The 22,247-nt window shown below is 44.8% G+C and overlaps 1 protein-coding gene across 3 annotated transcripts; it reads right to left on the bottom strand.

Moving 5' to 3' along the window:
• Positions 1 to 4,523: 4,523 nt before the first annotated feature.
• Positions 4,524 to 21,674, bottom strand: LOC114435690 (proto-oncogene tyrosine-protein kinase Src-like). Of its 3 annotated transcripts, XM_028405585.1 has the most exons (13): positions 21,216 to 21,674; positions 19,400 to 19,534; positions 14,034 to 14,306; positions 13,222 to 13,321; positions 10,879 to 10,977; positions 10,555 to 10,658; positions 8,718 to 8,867; positions 8,484 to 8,639; positions 8,216 to 8,395; positions 8,026 to 8,102; positions 7,785 to 7,938; positions 7,548 to 7,679; positions 7,264 to 7,472 (listed from the first exon to the last, which is right to left on the bottom strand). In XM_028405585.1, exons 3-13 carry the CDS (start codon positions 14,296 to 14,298, stop codon positions 7,264 to 7,266), a joined length of 1,626 nt encoding a protein of 541 aa, XP_028261386.1. In that variant the 5' UTR covers positions 14,299 to 14,306; positions 19,400 to 19,534; positions 21,216 to 21,674. The 3 variants fall into 3 exon arrangements, with proteins under 3 accessions (XP_028261387.1, XP_028261386.1, XP_028261388.1); XM_028405586.1 differs by lacking the exon at positions 19,400 to 19,534 and having other exon boundaries at positions 4,524 to 7,472; positions 21,216 to 21,671; XM_028405587.1 differs by lacking the exon at positions 19,400 to 19,534 and having other exon boundaries at positions 13,222 to 13,318; positions 21,216 to 21,673.
• Positions 21,675 to 22,247: the final 573 nt, after the last annotated feature.

The following is a 22,247-nucleotide window of genomic DNA, read 5'->3' as shown; positions in this document are numbered from 1 at the left end:
GGCTGAGGAGTGGATTGCGGTCTCAGTGAGACCTGGACCATAATTGTAACAGCACAAAATGTCCGAATCAGAGAGAAAGAGAGGAAGGAAGGCAGATGAGAGTGATAAGTGAGTGGGGAAAAGGAGTGTGTGGGAGAGAGAACAGTGTGACACAGTCAAAGTGAGGAGGAGAGCACAAGGAGGAGATTCAATTCGACCAAAAGTGGAAAGAAACTAGGGCACAAACACAAAAGAAGAAAGAGTCTAAGGAGCAGCATGCACCACAGTAACAAAATCACCAGTCAGGCAACAATTACCCACGACGAGACTGCTATGCCCACAATGCAATAGACTGTATGTAATGGACGAGGACCATTTTGAATCTGACTCCTCCGACTGTCTCCGTGTTGCTGGTTATCAGCATATGTGTAAATATGTACTTTTTTTTCAAAAAGTTACTCAAGTAAATGTAATGGAGTAAATGAAGCACGTTACTACCACCTCATGAGTGTCAGTGGGTAGTGTGACGGTTTTCTTGATATTTAGCTGGATGTTAGCATGTTTTTGTTACCATGACATAACATGTTTGTTGCAGATGGGAGTTCCATAATCTTTTTTTAACCCTAAGCAAATAGTCTGGTGCTTAAGTGTTGCTACATGTGATAAATAAAGGTTCGGTGTTTTGACACTGACGGGGGACACAACCCCTTTACATGGCCTCAGATCAGGGCCACATGATTGACCTGTGATGCTTCAAGCTAAATGCTAGCATCAATGCTAGCATTAACCCTGAGCGTAACATGGAAAATAAGAAGAAGCTTCTGAAAACTACAAGCCTCATGCTAGATGGAACGTCTGCAGATCCAGTGATGAGGATTTATTGTCTGGAGTTGTACATGTTTAAACAGTTTGCAGGATGTTTTTCCTGTCGTTGGCATGAAGCAGATACGATACACCGCTTTACAAAGAGGAGGAAGTACGAGGAGTGCTTAGCAATGAGACGCACCATTAAACACATCATTGTGTTATCGCTGAAGTACCACAAACATGCTGCACAACATAACACAGGCTAAAAACAGACTAATTTGCCTGGCAACCCTGCAAACAGATTATACCAAACAAAAATAGTTTTTGTTCCTCCTGGGCTCCAAAATATGAGTGAGATAACTCCATAAAAGCCTCCTTTGAGCCCCTGCTGAAGTAAGATTAAACCCTTTTCCAGCATCCGAACTGTGGAGAATGCGGGGCATGTTTTTCAGGCCTCTTGATGATGTGTGCACAGCTCTTCATGCGTGTCAAAACTGTCCTACGATAGTTCTCTGCTGGCACGCCAGAGCCGCACCCGAAGATAAAAAAAGCTTCTGCTGCCAAGGTGACTGATATCAGTAATAGCTACAGGGTGCAACTTCATGCCACAAAGAGCTCCATAACCCGTGGCAGCTTGGCAGGCAACCTGTGAGGCAGTCATGCAGGTTGGGCTCCAAACAGCTCTGTCAACGCACAGCACGGCGCTTCACAACAAAGGAAGACTGATTAAAGTTCGGGGCCGTCTGCACACCTGTTCATCCTCTGATATCAAAAAGGATCTCTTGTTACTACTCACAGGCCGTACAGTGTATCTCCTCCAGAGCCATGAAGGGGGAAACTGAAGGACTGGTGTTCCTGCCATTTGAAGTTTGGTGTTGAAGGAGAACATGTGGGTCTGTTTCTGCAGGGTGGAGGCGCTCGCTGGAGGAGGAAGAACAATATTCCAATCTGAGCAGGTGACGCCTTCTGATTCATCCAGTGCTCTGCATCTTCATCACGACATTGAAGTAATGAGATAATAAAGAAGACAGGATGAGGGCACCTGAGATCTTTGTGTGTAAGTGTGCTCAACATTTTCATTGATTTCTTTTGCATGCGCTGTTAATGCAAATTCACTGATCTAATTAAAGTAATTGAAGTATCCACCCCAGCAGCTCTGACATCTTCCTCTACCCTCCCGACTGCACACAGAAACACCAAAAAAAAAAAAAAGAAGAGCGACAACCTGGACAGAAAACAAAAAACTAAAACTAAGCACCACTATTATCCAGCTCCTCTGGAGGGGTTGCCATGCTCCTGTCACTGTAATGAGATGAAAACAAACAGTATAGCCGTGTGTGTGTGTGTGTGTGTGTGTGTGTGTGTGTGTGTGTGTGCAGTCATTCTATATTCTTGTGTGCTCTCCTGTCTGGTATCAATGGCAGTCACTTAGAGAGTGTGAGTCAGTGTGTTTACTGTTTTCGCAGATGGAGCTCTGACACTGTCTGGATAACTGAGATAAATGACTCGCACTGCAGCTCAGCAGATGGGAAAAACAACAGCCAGTCCTCACACACACACACACACACACACACACACTGTGCACACACAGACATACTGTAGCTATGTGCTTGTGCATGCCTATGGCTTCATGTGAATGGCCTGAAAAGCAAACACACAGTAAATTAATAAAAGTTAATAACTGATCTTTTTGAGTCTATTTGGCAGAGATACTACATCAACACCCCCCCCCCCCACACACACACACACACACACACACACACACTCTAGAACAGACTGTGTCTTGTTAGAAATGAAGCACTTTATCAACTGATACATTTTTGCTCCTAATCACAGCAGAGCAGAAAACCGCAGGAAAGAGTAGCTACTCATTAGTTGGGGTGGGGTGGGGTGGTGGGGTACGTCAGCTGCCGATTGGCTCAATATGGCTGCTGATTCAAGCCAATAGAGGGGAAGCTCATCTGTGATCAATTACCAGCTGCAGTTACTTTCAGGGGGCTTTGACATAAAGCAAAAGGAGAGAGAGAGAGAGAGAGAGAGAGAGAGAGACAAAGTGAACACTGGGGCAGAGGTCTGATCATGTGTCATGAATTTTAAATTACAGTATGGAGCCATAAGTCAGATTTTTGTGTGTAGTTGACTGTTATCCATCAAGTTGTCTTTAAATGGAAGCAAAGGTTAGTGTTTAGTGGAGGCTACCTCACAGCAGGTGGGTTACAATCTGCTGCTGCTTATTGTCCTTGAAACACCTGATAAATACTGCCCCCGTGTGGACGGAAACAACACAGCAGCTCAGAGACAGGAGGATCTAAAAATGCTTCTCACTCCGCTGGCCTGTGAGCAAGAAGGTTACTGGTTCGATTCTGACTGGGGCCTTTCTGCGGGTGCTTTAAAGACGTCCTTGTTAGTTCAGTTGGTGTGAGTGTGAGTGTTAATGGTTGTTTATCTGTATGTTGTCATGTGATGGACAGGTGACCTTCCCAGGGTTTACCCCACCTCTCACCCGTAGATAGCTGGAATAGGCTCCAGCCCCCCGTGATCCTGCAGATGATGGATGGAACGACATTAACACTGAGCATGCTCAGGCCTGTGGGCTCTGAGATGGGTTTTTTCTGTGTGTCTGAACATTGCATGGTCTGATCTTCGGGTGAATTAGCTGAGACGTCCACTCCTGGAAAGATTGACGGCTGTCTTGAATGCTTTCTACTCACTGTAGAACATTGAACTCCAAATACCTGCACACCTGCTGATCAGCAGCACCTGCTGCAGCTCACCATCTTATGGAAGCAGTAAGGGGACTTTTAAAGGGTATTTTGAAAAACAAAGATTTTTCCTTGGGTTGTGCCTTTCATTTGCACATAAAAGGAGTTTTTGCCTCTGAAAAACGAATCTTTCTACAAAATTCGGCAAAAGTGGAGATTTTGGAAAACGCCATATTCACGTTTCAATGTGAACTGACAGAAACGGAGAAAAACTGAGTTTTCGGAAATCTGCGCGCCAGTTGGTGCGACCGTTTTTGCGAAATAAATAATGACAAAAAAAGGTCATTCATCTGAAGTTTTCCTATTGCTGACACCCCAGTCAGGTGATTCTTATTATGTTTATACACACGTGGCTATACCATTATGTTTAAAAGCAAACTATAGAAACTACTCGTCTTGTCCGCCTCCACCGACCTGTCAGGTTCAGATTGATGTGAGCGTTACTGTCACAGTGAAGTTAAACTTCTCATGCCATCACCTGAAACTGTGAGAAATCACGTTATAAGTAGCATATGGCTGAGACTGCAGTGACCTTTGACCTCTTTGAAGACATTCCCTCACATTTATAAAATGTTGACCCGCCGCTTCAACTGAAGCTTCGGGTCTCACTTCCTCACACTCTGCCGCAGACTCCCACTCATCAAACACCATTTTCCTCCTACCTCCTCTCCTCCCTGCTGACACCAGTTAATACACTCCCAGTGGTGCTTTCTTTAGGGACTTCTGCTTCAATCATCCCCTACGCTTTGACATTTCCTCTCCCTACAGACCTCACTTCGCCGAAACACTTTTTTTACTTGTACTGTAAGAATGGACTGATGGTCATGTGACACGCTCGCTTCCCTTCACGTTCAAGCTTGCGGTGAAGCACGCTCATCACCTAGAGACAGCACACACACCAGCACACACACTTATCAAAACACATTTGAAATATAATTTATTGCACATTTAAAGATCAACATAAAGTGGCACGATATCTATTTCAATCCTGTTACAGTGGAACAAAAAAAAAAAAAGAAGAAGATAAAAGAAGTCCTTACAAAATGCTCACACCTTCCGGGTCACGATCGTTGTTTTTGAGAACAAAATGGCCGTAAAGTTGCAGGAATGCAAAACTGCATAGATTTATAAAATAAAAGCATTAAAACAGAAATAATAAAAAAAGAGACACTTCTTTAATAATATGGCACAAAAAAAAATCCAAACCCGACCTTGGCGTTACTCATACTTGTCATGAGTCCACTGACTTCCTCCACATTGTCCCAGTGACTTACAGGCGGTTCAGTGTGTCAGAACAAACGGCGCAATTCCCATTTTAAAAAGTGGAAAGCACCGGTAGCAATGAGCATATATGTTCTCGGAAAAAAAAAATATAAAGAGATAAAGAAATGTCAAGCCCAATTGTCTTTTGCAGATGCAAAAAAAAAAAAATCATTCCCTTAAGCCCCATTTACAGTAGCATCTCATAATTTTGGGAGCAGGCGTGTCACTGTAAAAACCCCGACATGGAGGTGCACTGAAAGAAAAACTATACAAAAAAACAAGTTACATGATAGTCACAGTCATTTGTTTAAGATACTATTTACATCTTTGACCTCATTATTCATATCGCAACCCATGTGATAGTGATTTAATCAGCCACCATCATCATCATCAGCATCATCATCATCAGCATCAAACGTCACCGGATGATAGGTTTTACGATGTTTGTGAGCGTGGGCTGCCGTCTCTCTTATTGCTGCATGGCTCTTTTTATTATTTTTTTTTTATAATCACCATTTTTGTATCGACTAAACCAAACTACTGTGAAGTGTGGTGACACCCAACGTAAACACCTGCCATTTATAAAAGTGGCGTGCATGGCACAAAAGAGCTACAGTTATGTACAGTATGAGAGAGTGAGAGCTGGCAGCGGTGGGTTGGAATTAAAATAAAAAAAAACTACAAAAGAAAATAAAAATAAATGATATGATGGCACCGATGATCGGAAATCTGTCGCTTCACCTGAACCTTGGAGTAAACATACACGTGTATGATGTACAGTACAGCATAAACACAAAACTCAAGCCAATGGTCAAGAGCAGAACGGCACAAAAAAAAGCATGCTAACTGGCTTCAAAATCACCTCAGAGCAAAGTCATAAACACAGTTTTATTAGGGTTACCTGATCAGAGTGGTTTTTATTATTATTATTATTATTATTATTATTAGGGCTGCCTGGTTGCATATTTTATGTGACTGTGGAGTTTCATTTCATTGAATCAGTAAAAGTCCCTCCATAATAAAGCAGTACACACACACACACAGTAATAAAGTAATGTGATTTGTTTGGCACACAACACAAGAGGCTTTTACACTCAGGGTTTAGTTGGATATTCATCAGATATTTGATTGATCTGGCAGCTGTATCAGCCTCTTAGTAGGTCACATCAATGTTTGATGGATGTTAACCCAAATTGTTTTAAGCTGATATTCGTTAAAACTGCCCTCGGTTTAAATCAATCATTCAGACGTTACCTGCGTCAAAATAATTTGTAATCGAGGTCGGGTTCCGGCAGCAGGCTGTTCAGTGTGTGTCGAGGAAATACAGCTAGAAAACAGAAAAGATGGAGAGAGAGAGAGAGAGAGAGAGAGAAAGGCCTCAGGTATTAAAAAAGGACAATTCACTCTTCATTCGTATTTTTCTGGGGCTTGAATGTCAGCTGAGGAGGAAACCTTCACATCATCATGTGTTTTCTTGCTTTATGCATCATCTCTAAACCTCAACGAAAAAAAAAAATCTGAATGAGCAAACGGCACAGCAGGGAAAAAGAGAAAGAAATGACTTTTGAGTGAACTGTCCCTTTAAAGGACCAAACGTTGAGTGTTACAGAACCTGCCTGTGGAGTACATTTACCCTGGCACTACCATGATCACCAGCGATTTCGACGACGTTGCCTATTTAAAGATTTACAGAAAATCAAAATAAATCAGAAACCTTCGTCTGCCACTGAACAAAAACCTTAAACCAGAGGACACGTCTGTCCGAGTAAACATAAAGAGAAAAGTAGATCTGAGTTATTCGGAGACAGATTGAAGAAGCAGCACTTGAGAGAACAGGAGAGAGAGATACTGAAAATAAGACAGAAATAGAGGAAGAGAGTAGATAAAGGACGCTAAGAGAGTAAGAGAGAGAGAGAGCGAGGGGGACAGGCCTTTCCTTTGGCACCTGAGCCACAGTGGCAGTGCTCTTCTGTGGGCGGAAAGAAGGTACCAGGCGAGGGTAAAAGAGAAGAGGGAGGCTTCACTCAACAGCTCACGTCTGATTGAAATACCCTCCCTTGACTTTCTCTCTTCTCTGGAGGTTTCATCTTTTCCCTCTCGCTGTGTCTGTAGATCCTGATTTGGGTCCTCCCACATCAGTCGCACCTCTCAGAAACATTTACCCGCAGGATTTGATTCAATCACAGCCAGAGTCTGTGCGGCAAGAGTTCTCCCTTCTTCTCTTCTGCAGGAGAACGTCAGTGAACAGAGAGGTTCTCCAGGTTCTTCTGCAGGTTACTGTTTCAGTTCGGTTCCTCACAGATGAGTTTTACGGGCTCAGACCCTCCCACAGGTGCCCCCCCCCTCTGAGGTTTGTTAGTGCAGGTCGTTCTGTGCTGAGCCCTTCCCCACCACCACCACCACCACCACCCCTAACCCCACCCTCTGGTTCGGTTCATTTCAGTGTGTGGTTCTATAGGTTCTCCCCAGGCTGATACTGGGGTTCTGTGGAGGTGAAGTAGTCCTCTAGGAAGCCCTGCAGGTACTCAAACGTAGGCCTCTCTTCTGGGTCCTGCCTCCAGCAGGAGAGCATGAGCTCATGCAAGGAGCTGGGGCACTCTGCCGGGCAAGGCATCCTGTAGCCGCGCTCCACCTGGTCCAGCACCTCGCGGTTAACCATACCTGCAGAGACAGGAAGTCCTTTAATACTGTATGTGGACACGAACACCAGGATTTAGAAATATGTAAATATTTCACCTGGATAAGGGACTCTGCCTTTAGTAGCCAGCTCTGTGAGCAGCACACCGAAGGACCAGACGTCTGACTTGATGGTGAAGCGGCCATACAGAGCAGCCTCCGGAGCCGTCCATTTAATTGGGAACTTGGCTCCTGTCAGAACATTGGAATTGGAACATGAAGACATCTTTCTAGTTCCTGAACCTGCTCTTCCCTGTGGCTTATTTAAGACTCAGTATCAATAATATGCAGACGTACCCTGTCTTGCAGTGTACTCATTGTCTTCAATGAGTCTTGCCAGACCGAAGTCAGCCACCTTACAAACCAGGTTGTCGCCCACGAGGATATTAGCAGCACGCAGGTCTCTGTGGACGTAGTTCATCCTCTCCACGTAGGCCATGCCTGCTGCGATCTGGAGAAAGTGAGGGCAGGGATATCACGTTATTTAGGTCACTCAAACTAAAGTTCTGAGCAGACATAATCTGTCAGAGAGCTTTACCTGAGCTGCCATGTCTACCAGCTGAGGCAGACGAAGCATCTTCCCTGCTTCTCCTTTCAGGAAGTCCAGTAAACTACCTGCGAATGCAAGACAAACATTATTGGTTTTTATAGGAACTACAGCTACAGAACTAAAGTGAGCAGTGAATCTGTGCATTACGATTGAAAACCAGGCCCGGCACAGTTATTACCTTGGCTCATATACTCTGTCACGATGTAGATGGGCTCCTCAGACACCACAGCGTTGAGCTGGACCAGCTTCTCGTGCCTCAGCTTCTTCATGACCTGTGCTTCCTGAAGAAAGGCCTCAGGAGACATGGTGCCAGGCTTCAGGGTCTTAATGGCTACTCGTGTTGTACCGTTCCATGTACCTGAAAACAGGGATCACCTCATCTTACTCCTGATATATATTACTCCATACTTCCATAGGTGCTGACGTGACATGAGAGCGATTCTTACCCATCCAGACTTCTCCAAAGCAGCCCTGTCCCAGTTTCAAGTCCAGGCGGAGGGACTCTCGAGGAATCTCCCAGGCATCCCTGGCCAGTCCTTGGGTCTGAGGTTTGGCCACGGGGCACACGTCCGTCAGAGCGTGGCACAGTCCATCGGAGTGTTCTGAAAGAAGGAGGACAGGAAGGTGTGAAAGAGGGCAGCGGGGTAAAACAAGTGCTACGAATGTGTCCGACCACTCACTGCGGTAGTGGAAGACTAGCTGCTGTAGGCTGGTGAACTGGGTGCGGGAGGTGATGTAGAAACCTCCGCTATCCAGCTTCCTGATCTTGTAATGCTTAACATTCAGGCCTTTGGTGTTATCGTAATCCAGCACTGACAGGCAATATGCCCCTGTGAACAAGACACACAAAAAAAAAACAACAGACAGAGGCAGGTTAGAGCAATAAAAGCAGGCAGCAGCAGGCCTGTGTGACAGCTGCTCTGAGTTTCCCGACAGCTGTGCCTTAAATGGATCCCCAACACGTCCTCCTCCACAACCCGCTACTGTGTGCAGCCTACACCCACATGTTTAAAGTCTAACTATACTTTCAATTGTGACAGAATTGAGGTAATTAAAAGAAAAGAAAAGTCAAATTTGTTGGCTTTAATCTGGAATGGTGGTGTATAATATTCTAATTTATTGCTGTAGTATTCCCGCAGATTAACCCTTAATCCAACCATTTCCTGTGCTTGTCTATGAAGGCTAAAAGGTGACATTTTTACCCATTTCACTGACTGTTTCGGCTCGTCCTCCATGCTCAGATTATGAATCTTCACCTTGTGTGTTTTCAGGATTTGAAATGGGTCACATCTTGCCCTACAAATGATCCGATTCGTCTCACGCAGTTCAACATGAGCTTTATAATACAACATGTGAGCAGCATGTTTCTGCTCATCTCTGTCACACTGTGAGCCTCACATTGGACATCTAATACAGAACGCACCCAGGGGCCAAGGCGACTCCTGCCAGAGCTCCTCCTCTTTCCCTACAAGTCTCCCCCTCTACAGTTCTACCCTCCCACTGTGTGTGTGTGTGAGAACAGAGACGTATAGCCAACGGGGAAATCCAGCACCCTCCTAGGTTGACCTAGTTCTGGCAGAGTGATTCACCCCTATCCATTCACAAGCACAACCCACTCCCACTCTTTCTTCTCTCCCCCCCACACTTCCTCCAAAACAACCCCCTAAAGAGTCCACCAACGTCACAGGGACCAGTTCTGACTGCAGACTTTTCAGGGAAACATGCAAAACTCTTACCGCACGCTCGGAGAACAAAGCTACGGCGCCACAGGCCCATGCGAAAGTTAACAAATGACTTAATTACAAGGTTCTGTCTCTTTCAAATTAAATCCCTAAAGATCTGCTTATTTCAAAGTAAATCACATCCGCTGCGTGGTGTGAGCTCCAGGGATGCATAAAAATGTCATCACTTCCTTTTTTTTCTCCACACATTTTCTTTAATGTGAGAAAAATAAAAAAGCTCAGATTTTTATTGAACATGTTTCATAGAAAGAAATTTCTTTCATGTGCACGGCCAGGGAAAAAAAAACTCAGTAACAATCCCTGCCTACTTTAATATGAGGACGCAAACATCTTCTTCCTCGGAAAAGTATATTATTCCTTTTCATTTGTTCGCCAAACTTTTTCACAGTTTGTGGTGGAAGTGTGTGTTTTCTTCTGACTTTTCTCGTCTCTACCCAGACTCACAAACCGCAAGCTATGCATCTGTGGACAAAACAGAGCTGGCAGGAGGCCGCATGTCACGAACTGTGGAACCGAAACACATATTTCTCAGAAGAACACCAGATTAATTCATACTGTATCCTCACATCTTGATCGTATATTTGGAACATTACATGTTGTTTAGATGTTTCAGTTGTTTTTCCTCCATTAACTATTTAAAGTGGCTAATTTAATGCGTCGCTGTGAGCCGGCGCAGAGAAACACAGACAGGCTAATTGTCCTTGATAAGTGGTAATGACTGCCGTTTCTGGAGTGATGCGAGAACGTCTGCTCTCTCTCTCTCTCTCTCTCTCACCTTTAGTGGTCTCGCTCTCCCTCACCAAGAAGGTTCCTCGTCTGTTCTGCAGATTCAAAAGGAGCCTCTCAGAGTCACGCCGAGTGATCTTCCCAAAATACCACCTGCCAAAGTGGGCCACAGGGAGCAAGATCAGTGAGACGCTGCTACAGAGCTGCAGCAGGCAGAGCTACATCATCATGTGTCATTACATTAGAAACATGCCTGAAACATTCACACAGAACACATTCAGCCTTTGTTCTGTAAGTAAGTGCACTGTGAGTTAACCAATGTAGTGTAGTCTAAGTAAACTGTGAGCGTGAAACAGTGAGAGGATTAATGTACTCTTCTGCTTGGATGGAGTCGGACGGAGCCACATAGTTGCTGGGGATGTAACCACTCTCTCCTGTCGTCAGGGAGCGAGCGAGCCACCAGTCCCCTTCTCTGTGAGGGGAAGACACAGTGAAAGAGACAGGGTGAGCTGAACGGAAAAACAAGAAGACGTTTCCTGGTGTAGAGTGATGAATATTATGATTGATCATATTTCAATCCCATGAAAACAACCACACTATCCAAGCAGGTTTGCTCCCCTGTGCATGACGTGATTGATATATTATCAATATATTTGTGGCCTACGATGCTACCTAGGAATGTGGATCTGAAATTGATCCAGCACCGACCCTAGTCCCCTGACTCGGTACTCCACATAAATATCTGAATCTGTTTACATTAAGCATCAATACAAACTTCACCATCAAAACAAAGTTCTTGAACTTTGTTTTTTTGGGATCAACAAACACTGTGAGCTACAATACACTGCTGGTTTATGTATGTTGGGTTCTTTTCGTGGGATTTTGTTTCCAAACATTAGCTGAATAATCTTTGAAATATGGCATTATTTCCAACTGAGCCCTCATATTTCTCATTTAGGCTGAAACATCCATATCATTGGACTAAAACCCACAGTGCCCTTTACAAAGCAAAAGCAAAAACCTCATCCCACGCACGAGTTCACAGAATGAAGTGAGGAAAAACACACTGATCACAGAGGAAAACAGACACAGGCAACCTTTTTTGTGCTTATTCAGTTTTAGACTTTAGAGATTTATTAATGAGTTACAGTTATGATCAGACGATGATGATCAATATGGGATTGTTAACAAAAGGTTGCTTGAGTGTTTTTTTTTTTATTGCATTAAATATTACTGACCTGAAGCTGTACTTTTTCCTAGGAGAAACCATGAAGCATGAGAAAGGAAGAGAGAGTGAGAGATAACAGACACAGCAGACACATCAAAACACAGCAAAGAGACACAGCAAGGCCAGCAGCATGGCACAGACAGACAGACTGTGGGACCACACAGTGGGGCTCCTACACAGATGTCATTTCTTTTCCACGAAGGACAAGTTGCAGATTTTTTTTTTTTTTTGCACTGCTTAACCCCCAGATTTACACCGGACGCGAAAGCGCAGCGTGGCGCTTTACGGACGTAATACGCCCGTCTGTCTCACAACATCAATTTACACCAGGAGCGTTTCAGAAGCGTAGTGTTGTGTAGCGCTGCCTCCGCACTCTTGTGAGATTCACAAAGTCAGGTAGTAATCTGCCTGTTTCTCTGATGTTAATGTCCTCTCTATGTGTCAGGCAGGGTTACAGAGAAGTTACTGAAAACTCAGTTTACTCCCTCAACACACAGGGCAGCTCCTCACCTTCCCCGCCTTTTCCTTTCTGATGTCGTCCTTATAAAAAGCAAGTTCTATCATATAAAATTCTGTTTCTCTACTTTTCAAACTGAATCTCTCCTCGTACATGGCTGTGGCTGTTTCTCTGTTGGTAGTGATGTTAAATCAGCGAGAGTTCAGTCTGACAGCTTTTTATTTTGAAAATCCACCAGAAACTCTTTTATTCTGGTGCTTGACTTCCTGTCTGCTCGATGAAGTTGGTGCTAATAGACGCGTGTTGGGCGCGACACATCTCCAAAACTGAACTGCCGCGTATCACTCACGGAGCAGCGCGCAGCAACGCTTCTGGGATGCTTCTAAGCCGGTGTAAATACTCTCATTGACTATAATGGAAGTGCTTCACAGCGCTTGACGCTGCGCTGTAGTTACGCTACGCTTTCGCATCCGGTGTAAATCCAGAGTTAGTCTACTTTACTCAGCCCCACGATGTAGTGCCAGGCTGTAAAGAACAGCAGAGCAGACTTACAGCAGGAAGTTATGGAAAGAGCTCAAAGGGATGAAAACAACAACAACACTAGCATTGTTAAGACTTTTAAACACCTGCATGAGCGTTAGGATCCAGAAACAGCAGCTTTTAAACAAACACAGAAATCCTTGCTGAAATACGTGTCCTGTTCCAAGACATAGACAGCATGTGGGGATGTGTAACAGAGAAACTTATCCTGGTGACATCAGTGCAATGAAAGGAATGTGAGCGTACGTCTCTGTATGAATGCATCAGCAAAGTGCCGCCCTGCTCCGTACGAGCACACAGATGGGAAGGATCAGACTCTGCTGTCTGGATCGCTCCACAGTTAGCAGCTCTGACTCGCACTGTGTTTGCCTGTGTTCATTCACGCACACAATTCGCGCCCACTACTCACGTGTGCGTCAATATATTTGTGAAGTTTATGGCATCGGGATGATCATTGAAAGATGAGTAGGCGGGGGCTGTGTAATTCTTACGTGTTGTTGACAATCTGCAGCCGGTCGCCTTTCCTAAAGGTCAGATCAGACGCCGTCCGTGACTCATAATCATAGAGCGCCACAAACGTAGTGACACCTGCTGCCAGAAAACACACACACACAGGAACAGAAACACACAACATTTAAAAAGCCTGCTTGTTTTAACTTTCATCATCCAGCAAGCCCTTGACTCTGCTGTTCCACTCCAGCTTTACATCTTAGGTTGCTTTGCCCCTGCTCTGTGTCTGTAGCAAACTATTTGCTAAAGCCTAATGAAAAATATTGACGTTCAGCCAGCCTGTGACTGATCCATCCTTGAAGGACAAAGCCATCATATTAATGGTTTTCTATTTTCTGTGTAGCCTTCCATTCCTCCTCTTTAATGAACCTGTGATCTAAACCGAGGGAATTTTACATCCAATCATCGATCGGCTCATTAGAGGCACCGCAGGAGGAATCGGCCCGGCAGAACCGCTACCAATACAACAGCAGGCCTCTGCTCTGCGGATGCTGCAACATTAACCTAACCATCTGGCCAGTCTGGGCACATTATAGTCTAAATGTCAAATAAAAATCTGGACAGCGCGGCATGCTTGGAGTCAAACTGAAGTCAGGGTATGGGAAGCTTTCAAATATGTTTCTGAGTGACTCATTCTGAATCAGTTTTCAGATATTTGTTGTACTTTTGTCAAAATGAAGCCTGCAGGCTGACTCAGAGATAAGTCAACATGCTGTTTCAGTCATGGCTGTTTGCTTGTCATTGTTGTAGCAGGAATTATCAGTGAATCAAAGTTTAGACTTGATTCCCTTACCTCTGTGAGGTGACGTGACGGTTCCTGTGTGGTCCACGCCTCCGAAGAGATTCAACTCTGGAGTATTTGTTGGGGCTTGCTGGTGCCCCCCTTGGTGCCCCCGCCTTGTGGTCCCAACGGCTGGGCTCCGGTTCGGGGTTTGGGTCTGCTGGGCGGGGCCCAGGTATTGCAGGTGCCCGCTATCCGATCCTGAGCCGATGGTACCGTCCACGCTCATGGAGCGCTGCTGGCCCGGCTCCTTGGGCTTGCTCTTGCCCGCCCCCATGTGCAGACCTGGGAGGAGAGCCAATGATGAGTAAGAATGCAGCAGAGATGAAAAATGCCTCTCTTGCAGGATGGTCTCTACTCACTCACTGAACAGGAAAAGATGTTAAAATTAAACTATTTACGTTAAGGATGCTTTTTGTACTTTCAACTTCACGTGTCAAGTGTGGTTACAAATTCTGGGGCACCTTCACTGAGGTCTATGTCCACCACAGGCTGCAGGAACCAGGAAATCACAAAAACAGGTCAATGTTGCCAGGAAACAACAACAACCATATAAGTACAGCCCCGTGGTCAGGTGACATCAGCCTAATGACCTGATGTCATTTCTGGTGTGTGTTATTATTGACTAGATGTGTTGTTTATCTGAAAGGATGTGCTGGCAGAAGCCTAGCTGCTCTGACTGTACGTCAGGCTGCTTTTAACTCATCCCCCACCTACAATCCATTCAGAAACAGGAACTGACCCTGTTTCAGTTTCTCTTCATTCAGCCTCTCAGACAAAAACTCCTCTTAGCAGTGAGCTCTGCTTAGTGTCACATTCATTTCCCTCCCCTGATCTGCCATGGTGCATCCTTGGAGATGGTCCAGCTTCAGTTAGAACCATTTAGCATACAAATACTCTGAGAGCGGAACTCACATAAAACACACACATACACACAAGCTCAAGGTCGTTTCTATCTGATTCAATCGAATCTGAATCAATAAACATCTACAAGGAACATAAAGCTTCAAACAATTTGGAGCTGTGGGCACCTCCGCTGCTGATTGTGTTCATACACATGAGTGGACAAGGACACGGTTTAATTACACAGCTGCTTCTCTCTCCTCCATTCTGATGTTGAATACACTTTGTATTGCCCGATAAATGCAACAAGTCAAGAGCGCGTTGTCATCGTGAGCGCAGACAAAGACAAACATGCTCAGACAGTCAAGTGCACCCACAGAAAGTTGGAGTGCCTTGTACACACACACACACACACACCAAGTCCAATCCACCCCTCCAGGCATTGTAGAGTGACTCACTGTGAGACCGGCTATTTCAGGCCAGCTGAAACAGAGACAGTCACACACACATGAAACAGCCTTGTTCCTTTGTGAACAGAGAGGCACTCTCAGTTCCAGACAAAGTCTATGCATGTGTGTGTGCGTTTATGTGCATTAGCAGCTGTTCTGTGGTCTCTGGGAAACGATGCTCAATCGCACACAAAATGTGCAGTTGTGTGTCACATCCTTTTTCCAACACATGCGTGCATGTTTGCGAGCGTTTCCAACACACTTGTATGAGTCTGCAGACGTGACAGAGAGGGTTATTAACAGACAAGGAGGAAGGAACTGCCAGTGGCTGTAAAAAGAACACGTAGGTGGTTGTTGTATGCTGCAAGGACAGCTGAGGCTTAGTGGGTGTTTTAAGTGTGATGTGTGAGCATAACATAATTACACAGGTATGGGAATTCTCAAAGACACAGTAGGATCCCACTGTGGAGATGTGTGGGTGTGTAAGCTGGCGTGTGTGTGTGTGTGTGTGTGTGTGCACGTCAATTGCCAGCAGTTTCAAGCACGCACGCATAGTCGTGCAAGCTTTGACTTGCCGGTGGAGGGGGCGAGCATCCCAAGGTGCAACACTGAGTCACATGGGCTTGTAGGGCCTGCAGACAATGATGGACAGGACTGTGTGATGTGTTCGGCTTGTGCAGATATCAGTGATCGTGGAACAGATGTCTCATGATCAAAACCCTGCAGGAGCAGGGGCTGTAGCGCAGATTACCGCTGTCATTGGGTTTAATAGCAGTCCAGACAGTCAATATGTGCAAACAACCAGAAAAAAATTGATAAAACACTGCATGAAAAATTGAGATATTTTTGATTGGTGTTTTTTTTCTGAATGTCAGGTCACTTCAGCTTCACCCACAACAACAAGTGAAGTAAAGGATTTTCCCAGCTGCAGACTTTTGTCAAGGTCTGAATGGGGATTTCAGTCCTGACCTGTCATCACTGACTCAGCCTCCAGCTTTAGCCTCTAAACTACAGCACAAAGTCCTCATCATCACTTCTCTTTTCATCAAAACCTAACTCTCTAAGCCCAATGTCTGGACTACAGAGACTACAGACAAGGCACAGATGATAAAGGCAACACCCTGGCAGACCATAGTGAACTAAGACACTGCACAGCACTATCTTCCTTGTGGTCAATGCGGCAGCACTTGGCAGAACAGCACACATTTAACCCCGATGCTGTGCTTTTGGCTTTGATCTGGCCTCGGATTGATCAGGAAAACTGGCTGATGATTAGCATTAATCTCACGCTGATGAGGAGAGGTAATGATCCATCCTACAACCGGGCCCTGTGAGAGCTGCTCGGACTCTCTGCACACAGCAGAACGCCTCAGAGCCTGCGTATGTAAACAACAGAGCAGAGCCTCACGCCTTTTCCTAATATGGCGTTGGAGTGCCATAATATCAGTAGGTGCTCACATGTGACTCTATCCAACACTGAGATAGAAAATGGAGTTTTAATGAGTCATAAACTGAGACAAATGTACATATATACGAGGAACCAAAGTAAGCCAGAGGACAAGAGCAAGTCCTTGTGAGTTTGGACTGTGAGAGAACCAGACTGCAGCACACTGCTTCTTCCACTGCCAGCTACAGCAATGAGAACAGGCACCTGAGCAGTGGGAGGGCAGGATGGGAGGAAGGAAGTGAGGAGGGAGATTAAGGTGTGTGTGTGTGTGTGTGTGTAAGGTCTATTTTAGTGATTTCCCAGGACAGGAAACTCTTGTTGCTTTCACCTTGAATTACATCATAATGATCTATCTTCTTTTATAAATCACATTTAACATATTTCCACTTAAGTGTGTGGATGAGTCATTAAAATGCTTTCTGGATGCATGCTTGTTTATTTTTCCTGGTATAAATGTCACACAATACATGCTGACTCTGCGAATACACTTTTTGTGTTTGTCCTACGAGAGATTTTAAGGATTAGATATGAATCAGGACAAACACAGGCTACATCCAGAGTGCTACTTACCTCAGAGCCACAAAGGAGCTTCAAGAGCACTTCAATATTGACATTACATTTAATCACTAACCCGCGTCTTTCTCACAGTTGCAGTTCTGCCTGAGTGTTATAAAATCTATGAGGTCTCTCTGCACATAAACTGAATATTGGATGTGAGAAAGATAAACACTGCAGGGGAAAAGAGGGAGGAAGCCTGGGAGGAATGCGGGTTAATAAAGCAGGCAAGTCCCAACACCTTTCAAGTACTGAAACTGCATCTGATCAGGCCAATACTTCATCAAACTGTGTGTCACTTCCACTGCTATCACTCTTTATACCGGCCATAATGTGATTCCAGTGTAAGTTATGGAGCTCATAATCCCTTTTAAGTACTTTAAAGGTTTTCTTTATCCACTCAAATAATTCACGTACCTCTACAAACCTGCATGACATTTCATATAAGCCTTTGTTATCCCTGTCTCAGTCTGGTGATGCCCTGACTTCTTCCTCTGCTTGTTAATCTGGACTTCCTGGATTGTATTTTATTATCCAATCTAAACACAACAAGTGCCTTCAAATGCAAAGTGCTAAGTTATTTTAATACATTTATGTCCACAGTCTCAGCTCCACATTCTCTTACTGTCAGTCAACCACAGCTCAATAAGGAACTATTGTTTGAGGAAACAATGAAAGAAATAATGAAGAAATCTGGTAGTACAAGGACTTCGAAGGACCTCATGACACTGAGGGAGCATTCCTTCGTTCAAACCTACCGTATGTCCAAATATTTGAGATGCCAACACTACCAGCATGTCCTACATGTCACATTTCACAGTATGCTTTTCTGGCTACTCTGACCCACAATCATCTGCACAGCCAAACAAAATGTCACATTACTCAGACACCGAGAGAGCACAGATGGGACAAGAAAGTAACAACAGCAGAGCTCTCCTGCTCGACCTCCATTGGTATGCACAACAGTATGCACGTCTTTGGTGAACAGCCGAGCTATGTACCAACTCTTCTGTCTGCAAACTTGCGTGCTTGCACGCTGAACCTTGTGATGATGCACTTGTCTTCCAGTTAGAGGTTAGCTTTGGAGGTGTTGATTTAGCTGTGTCTCAGTTCTAGGACACCATCCTTCGAAGGATGTGACCACATGGTGTTGGTGAAGGATACACAGCTATCAGAAGCAGGACTGGTGGATAAATCGCATTTAAAAGTCGCATTTGAAGAAACCTTTGGAATAGGGACACCTTTATCATGCTGCTTTGATACAACTGGCTCTTATGCAGCCCATAGATCCATCTTAGGATGTATGTAAAGGCCAAATGTGTGCTTCTTTATCCCAGTAGCAAAGGCTGCAGGGGGCAGATTCTTTGTGGCCCAGCATACAATTAAGAGTTACTGTTGTGTATGGATGCAAAGAGAAAACTTTAAGTGTTGGTAACAACTTGAGGTTGCTAAGCAACAGGAGCAGCATGCTGGAAAAAAAACAAAACAGGAAGTCTTCCAGACTGTATCATTTACCAGTCATTGGTCCTTCATGGTCTATGAGGAAAGCGCGTCCATAGATAGGACACAGCCTTTGTTTTTTGTTGTAGGAAGAAATATCTTGGGGGCCTATGTGTTATATTTTCTTAAAATTATGTGAAAAATCAGCCGTTTGTGTCTTTCTGAGAGCCATTTAGACGCTTGTAACCTTAGCAATCAGCTGCATTGCATTGTCAAAATCTTGCTGCACTAAATGTCGGTACGGAATTTTGGACAAACTGGTAAACCTATGAACCTATTCTTTAAATCCTGGATGATCTACTGTCATCTCTGTGTCTGGGCCGTCACGCCTTTACATCAGGCCTTCCAATTATCTGCAGATTTACTGTAATCATGTGGGTAAAATTGCCGGTTTCCATGTGTGATGCAAAAGTCCAATGAAGGCAATTTATTAATTCATTTTCAAAGTGCTGCATTAAAGTGCAGATTGAAATGCTTCCAACAGCCTGATCAACATTTGTAATCCTCCATCTGAAGCTGAGCACACTAAGGCCTGTACGTTTCTGGTCAGGCACACAAGCACATTTGGCCACGACAAACCTCACCGAGTCACAACAGACGGTAACAGTTGCTACTGCGCTGCAAAGAGTGAAGGAGAAGCTCCAGCCAATGTTTCAGCTGAATGCCCTTGGGAGGGGAGAGGGTGGGTGGGTGGGTGGGTGGGTGGGTGGTGATGGTTCCTGAAGATCAAGACAAGAGGAAATGTGCACATTAGCGTCACTGTCTTAGCCTGCGCCTGTGCTTCCTGCATGATGACATTAAACAGTGTGGCTCACATACATACAGAGATGTTCTATATTTAGCCAGTGTTAGAGAGAAATACAGAAAGAATGGACCGCTGATCTCTGCAGTCACAGAAATATCAGGTCCTGCCTAATTTTAGACCAGTGAATCCTAGAATCACATCTTTCCCCAACACTGCTTAGTATTAAACCAACAGGCTAAAGAAAGTGTGAGCTGTCTCAACTCCTCTCCTCCAGGCAGAAAGGCAAGACGAAGAAGGGAAGGAGGAGGAGGAGGCACTCAGCTGATAAAACCCACTTCCGTCCATCTTTATCTGGTGGCTCCGGCAGCCAGTCATCCAGGCCACGAGGAAAGGGGCTGCTACAGCATGATTAATTTTACAGGATGTGAAGGATGCTTCTTGTCAGAGACGTCCGCACTCTTAGCAAGCGATTATTTCGTACCTCTGTCATTTGAATTTATTTGCAAACAGCCTATGTCGGTGATTAAAAATTAAACAAATTACGTGTCATCTACATAATGCTTTCTGACAGATGCTGGAATAAAAGAGCCAATTAGCTGCAGCCATCGGGTTAAATACACACTATGATGAAAATGAAGGTTGTTTGTTGTGTTAACTTCTAATTTTATATAGAAACAGTCTGTTATAATGCAGCACTACAACATAAAGCTTCACTGTCTCTTTAAATGTGTACATTTTGACCTACTTTCTGTGATTATTCTGCTTGTAAAGCTTTTGTAAATATACGTTGATGTCCTCCCTCATGTCTGCTCTGTGATGCATCTCCTAAGGTTCCTCCTCTGTGGTGAAAGAAATCCACTCCTGAGTGTTTGATTCTCTCTGAATCCACACGCCTGATGGAAATTAGCTGGAACTTGTCCAGAGAGCAAAACCAACTGTAAATAGATTATCCACGTAATTAACATTCTATTTCCACGGGATTTAAAACACCAGTTGTCAGCAAAGCTGCTTTCAAAGAAACACGGGGTGGGGTAGTAGCTGCCTACAGGAGTATAGCAGCTGTCAGAATGATAATGTCTTTGCTATGAGATGGAATGGAAACACACACACACACACACACATCTCCAGTCAGTGTTTTCACACACTTGGGCACGTAAACATGGACTTATGAATGGGAACAGGGATAAAAAAAGAAAAAGAGGGACAATGCTCCTGTGGCTGCTGCAGGCTTCGGCTTCCATGCAGCGCATATGCGGCCTGATGAATGAAAACAGGTGCTGTTACAGCTCCATTTTGAATTTCGATGGTTTGTTGGCTTTATTTTCTGCGCGCAGTCGATGGAACTGCGTCTTCACTGCGCGTCCGTGGTCGTGACAAAGACACGCTTTTACATTTTGTGGGGTGTATCATAGCTTAAAAAAAATCAGTCAACAGCAGCCTGGCCCTGGCACAGACTGAGTGGCACGCTGGCCATATGTGCGACTGAATGGCCTGCGTGTGCAACAATGAAATACACGTCGGTGTGAGGTATCGTGGGTCTACGCTGGGTGCGAGTGTGCGTGGAGAGAGAGAGAAAATGCGCAGCAGCAGCAAATATAAAGCCCTGGAAATAAATCTCAGTCCGTCCCAATAACATTTACATTTAATGAACGTACCTTTGACGCGTCTTGAGATCCCCCCAAAAAAATCAGAGACGCGCAGCGAGGAACCGTGTTAGATCCGTGCGTCTGTCCTCATTAGAGAAATAATGGAAGCGGATGGCCAGTTGCTGTGGAAACCTCGGCCCGGCCACGAATCCCATTTAGCGAAATTCAACAGAAGCGCAGAAGGAGGAGGTCATGACGGGGGACTGCCTTCAGGAGCAGAGGGCACAGCTGCTGGGGGCGGCTGCTGCTGCTGCTGCTGGGGTGGCGGCGGCGGCGGAGGAGGTGGTGGTGGAGGTGGTGGTGGTGGGCCGGACAAACACCAAACCTGATCAGCTGGGAGGAAGAGTCGATGGAACCGTGGATTCACGCGACGGAGCAGGCGTGGAGCAGTGTGGAGAAGACATGCCTCTGAAGAGGGGAAGGCACGGGAGAGTGCATCACTGACGAAACACCAGAGTGCAAATATGATGAGGCTGGAATTTACGCTGCTTACGGAGCAACGGCGGCGCCGGCGGGATTCACGTCGTGTTGCGTAAAAGTCGACGTTGACAGGCATGGCTACACCTCCGTTATGCTTTTATTAAACCTTGTGCTGCTCGTGTAGTAAATAAAAACTTCTCTATCACTCGACACGCATCTTTAGTACATAAATTCCCCAGAGAATCCAGTTAGCTTCTTTGCTAGCAAGGGACAATGGTTGCTAGGCGACGCATAGTTCACTTAAACGATGGGTAACTTTGGACACGGATTAAAACAGTGTCCTCACGACGAAGACCTGGATTTAGCAGTCAATATATTCACTGATTTATTTTTCAATGTTTAACATCATTGATTACTTAAGCTAACATTCCAAAGAATTACGCTGATCAGATGCCAGAACTTTTTAAAGACACTTCCGGGTTCAAACCAGAGCCTGAAGACTGTGTTATCAAAATAATAATATTTGTTTATCACATTATTCATTCACCATTTTAAATTTTAATAATTTGGTCATAAGTTTGAATCTAAATTACATTATTGTAGTGTCCCAAAATTGAATTG

Source organism: Parambassis ranga, chromosome 5, assembly GCF_900634625.1.
Source record: "Parambassis ranga chromosome 5, fParRan2.1, whole genome shotgun sequence".
In the NCBI taxonomy this organism is placed as follows: domain Eukaryota; kingdom Metazoa; phylum Chordata; class Actinopteri; family Ambassidae; genus Parambassis; species Parambassis ranga.
This window is presented reverse-complemented; position numbering and strand designations above follow the sequence as displayed.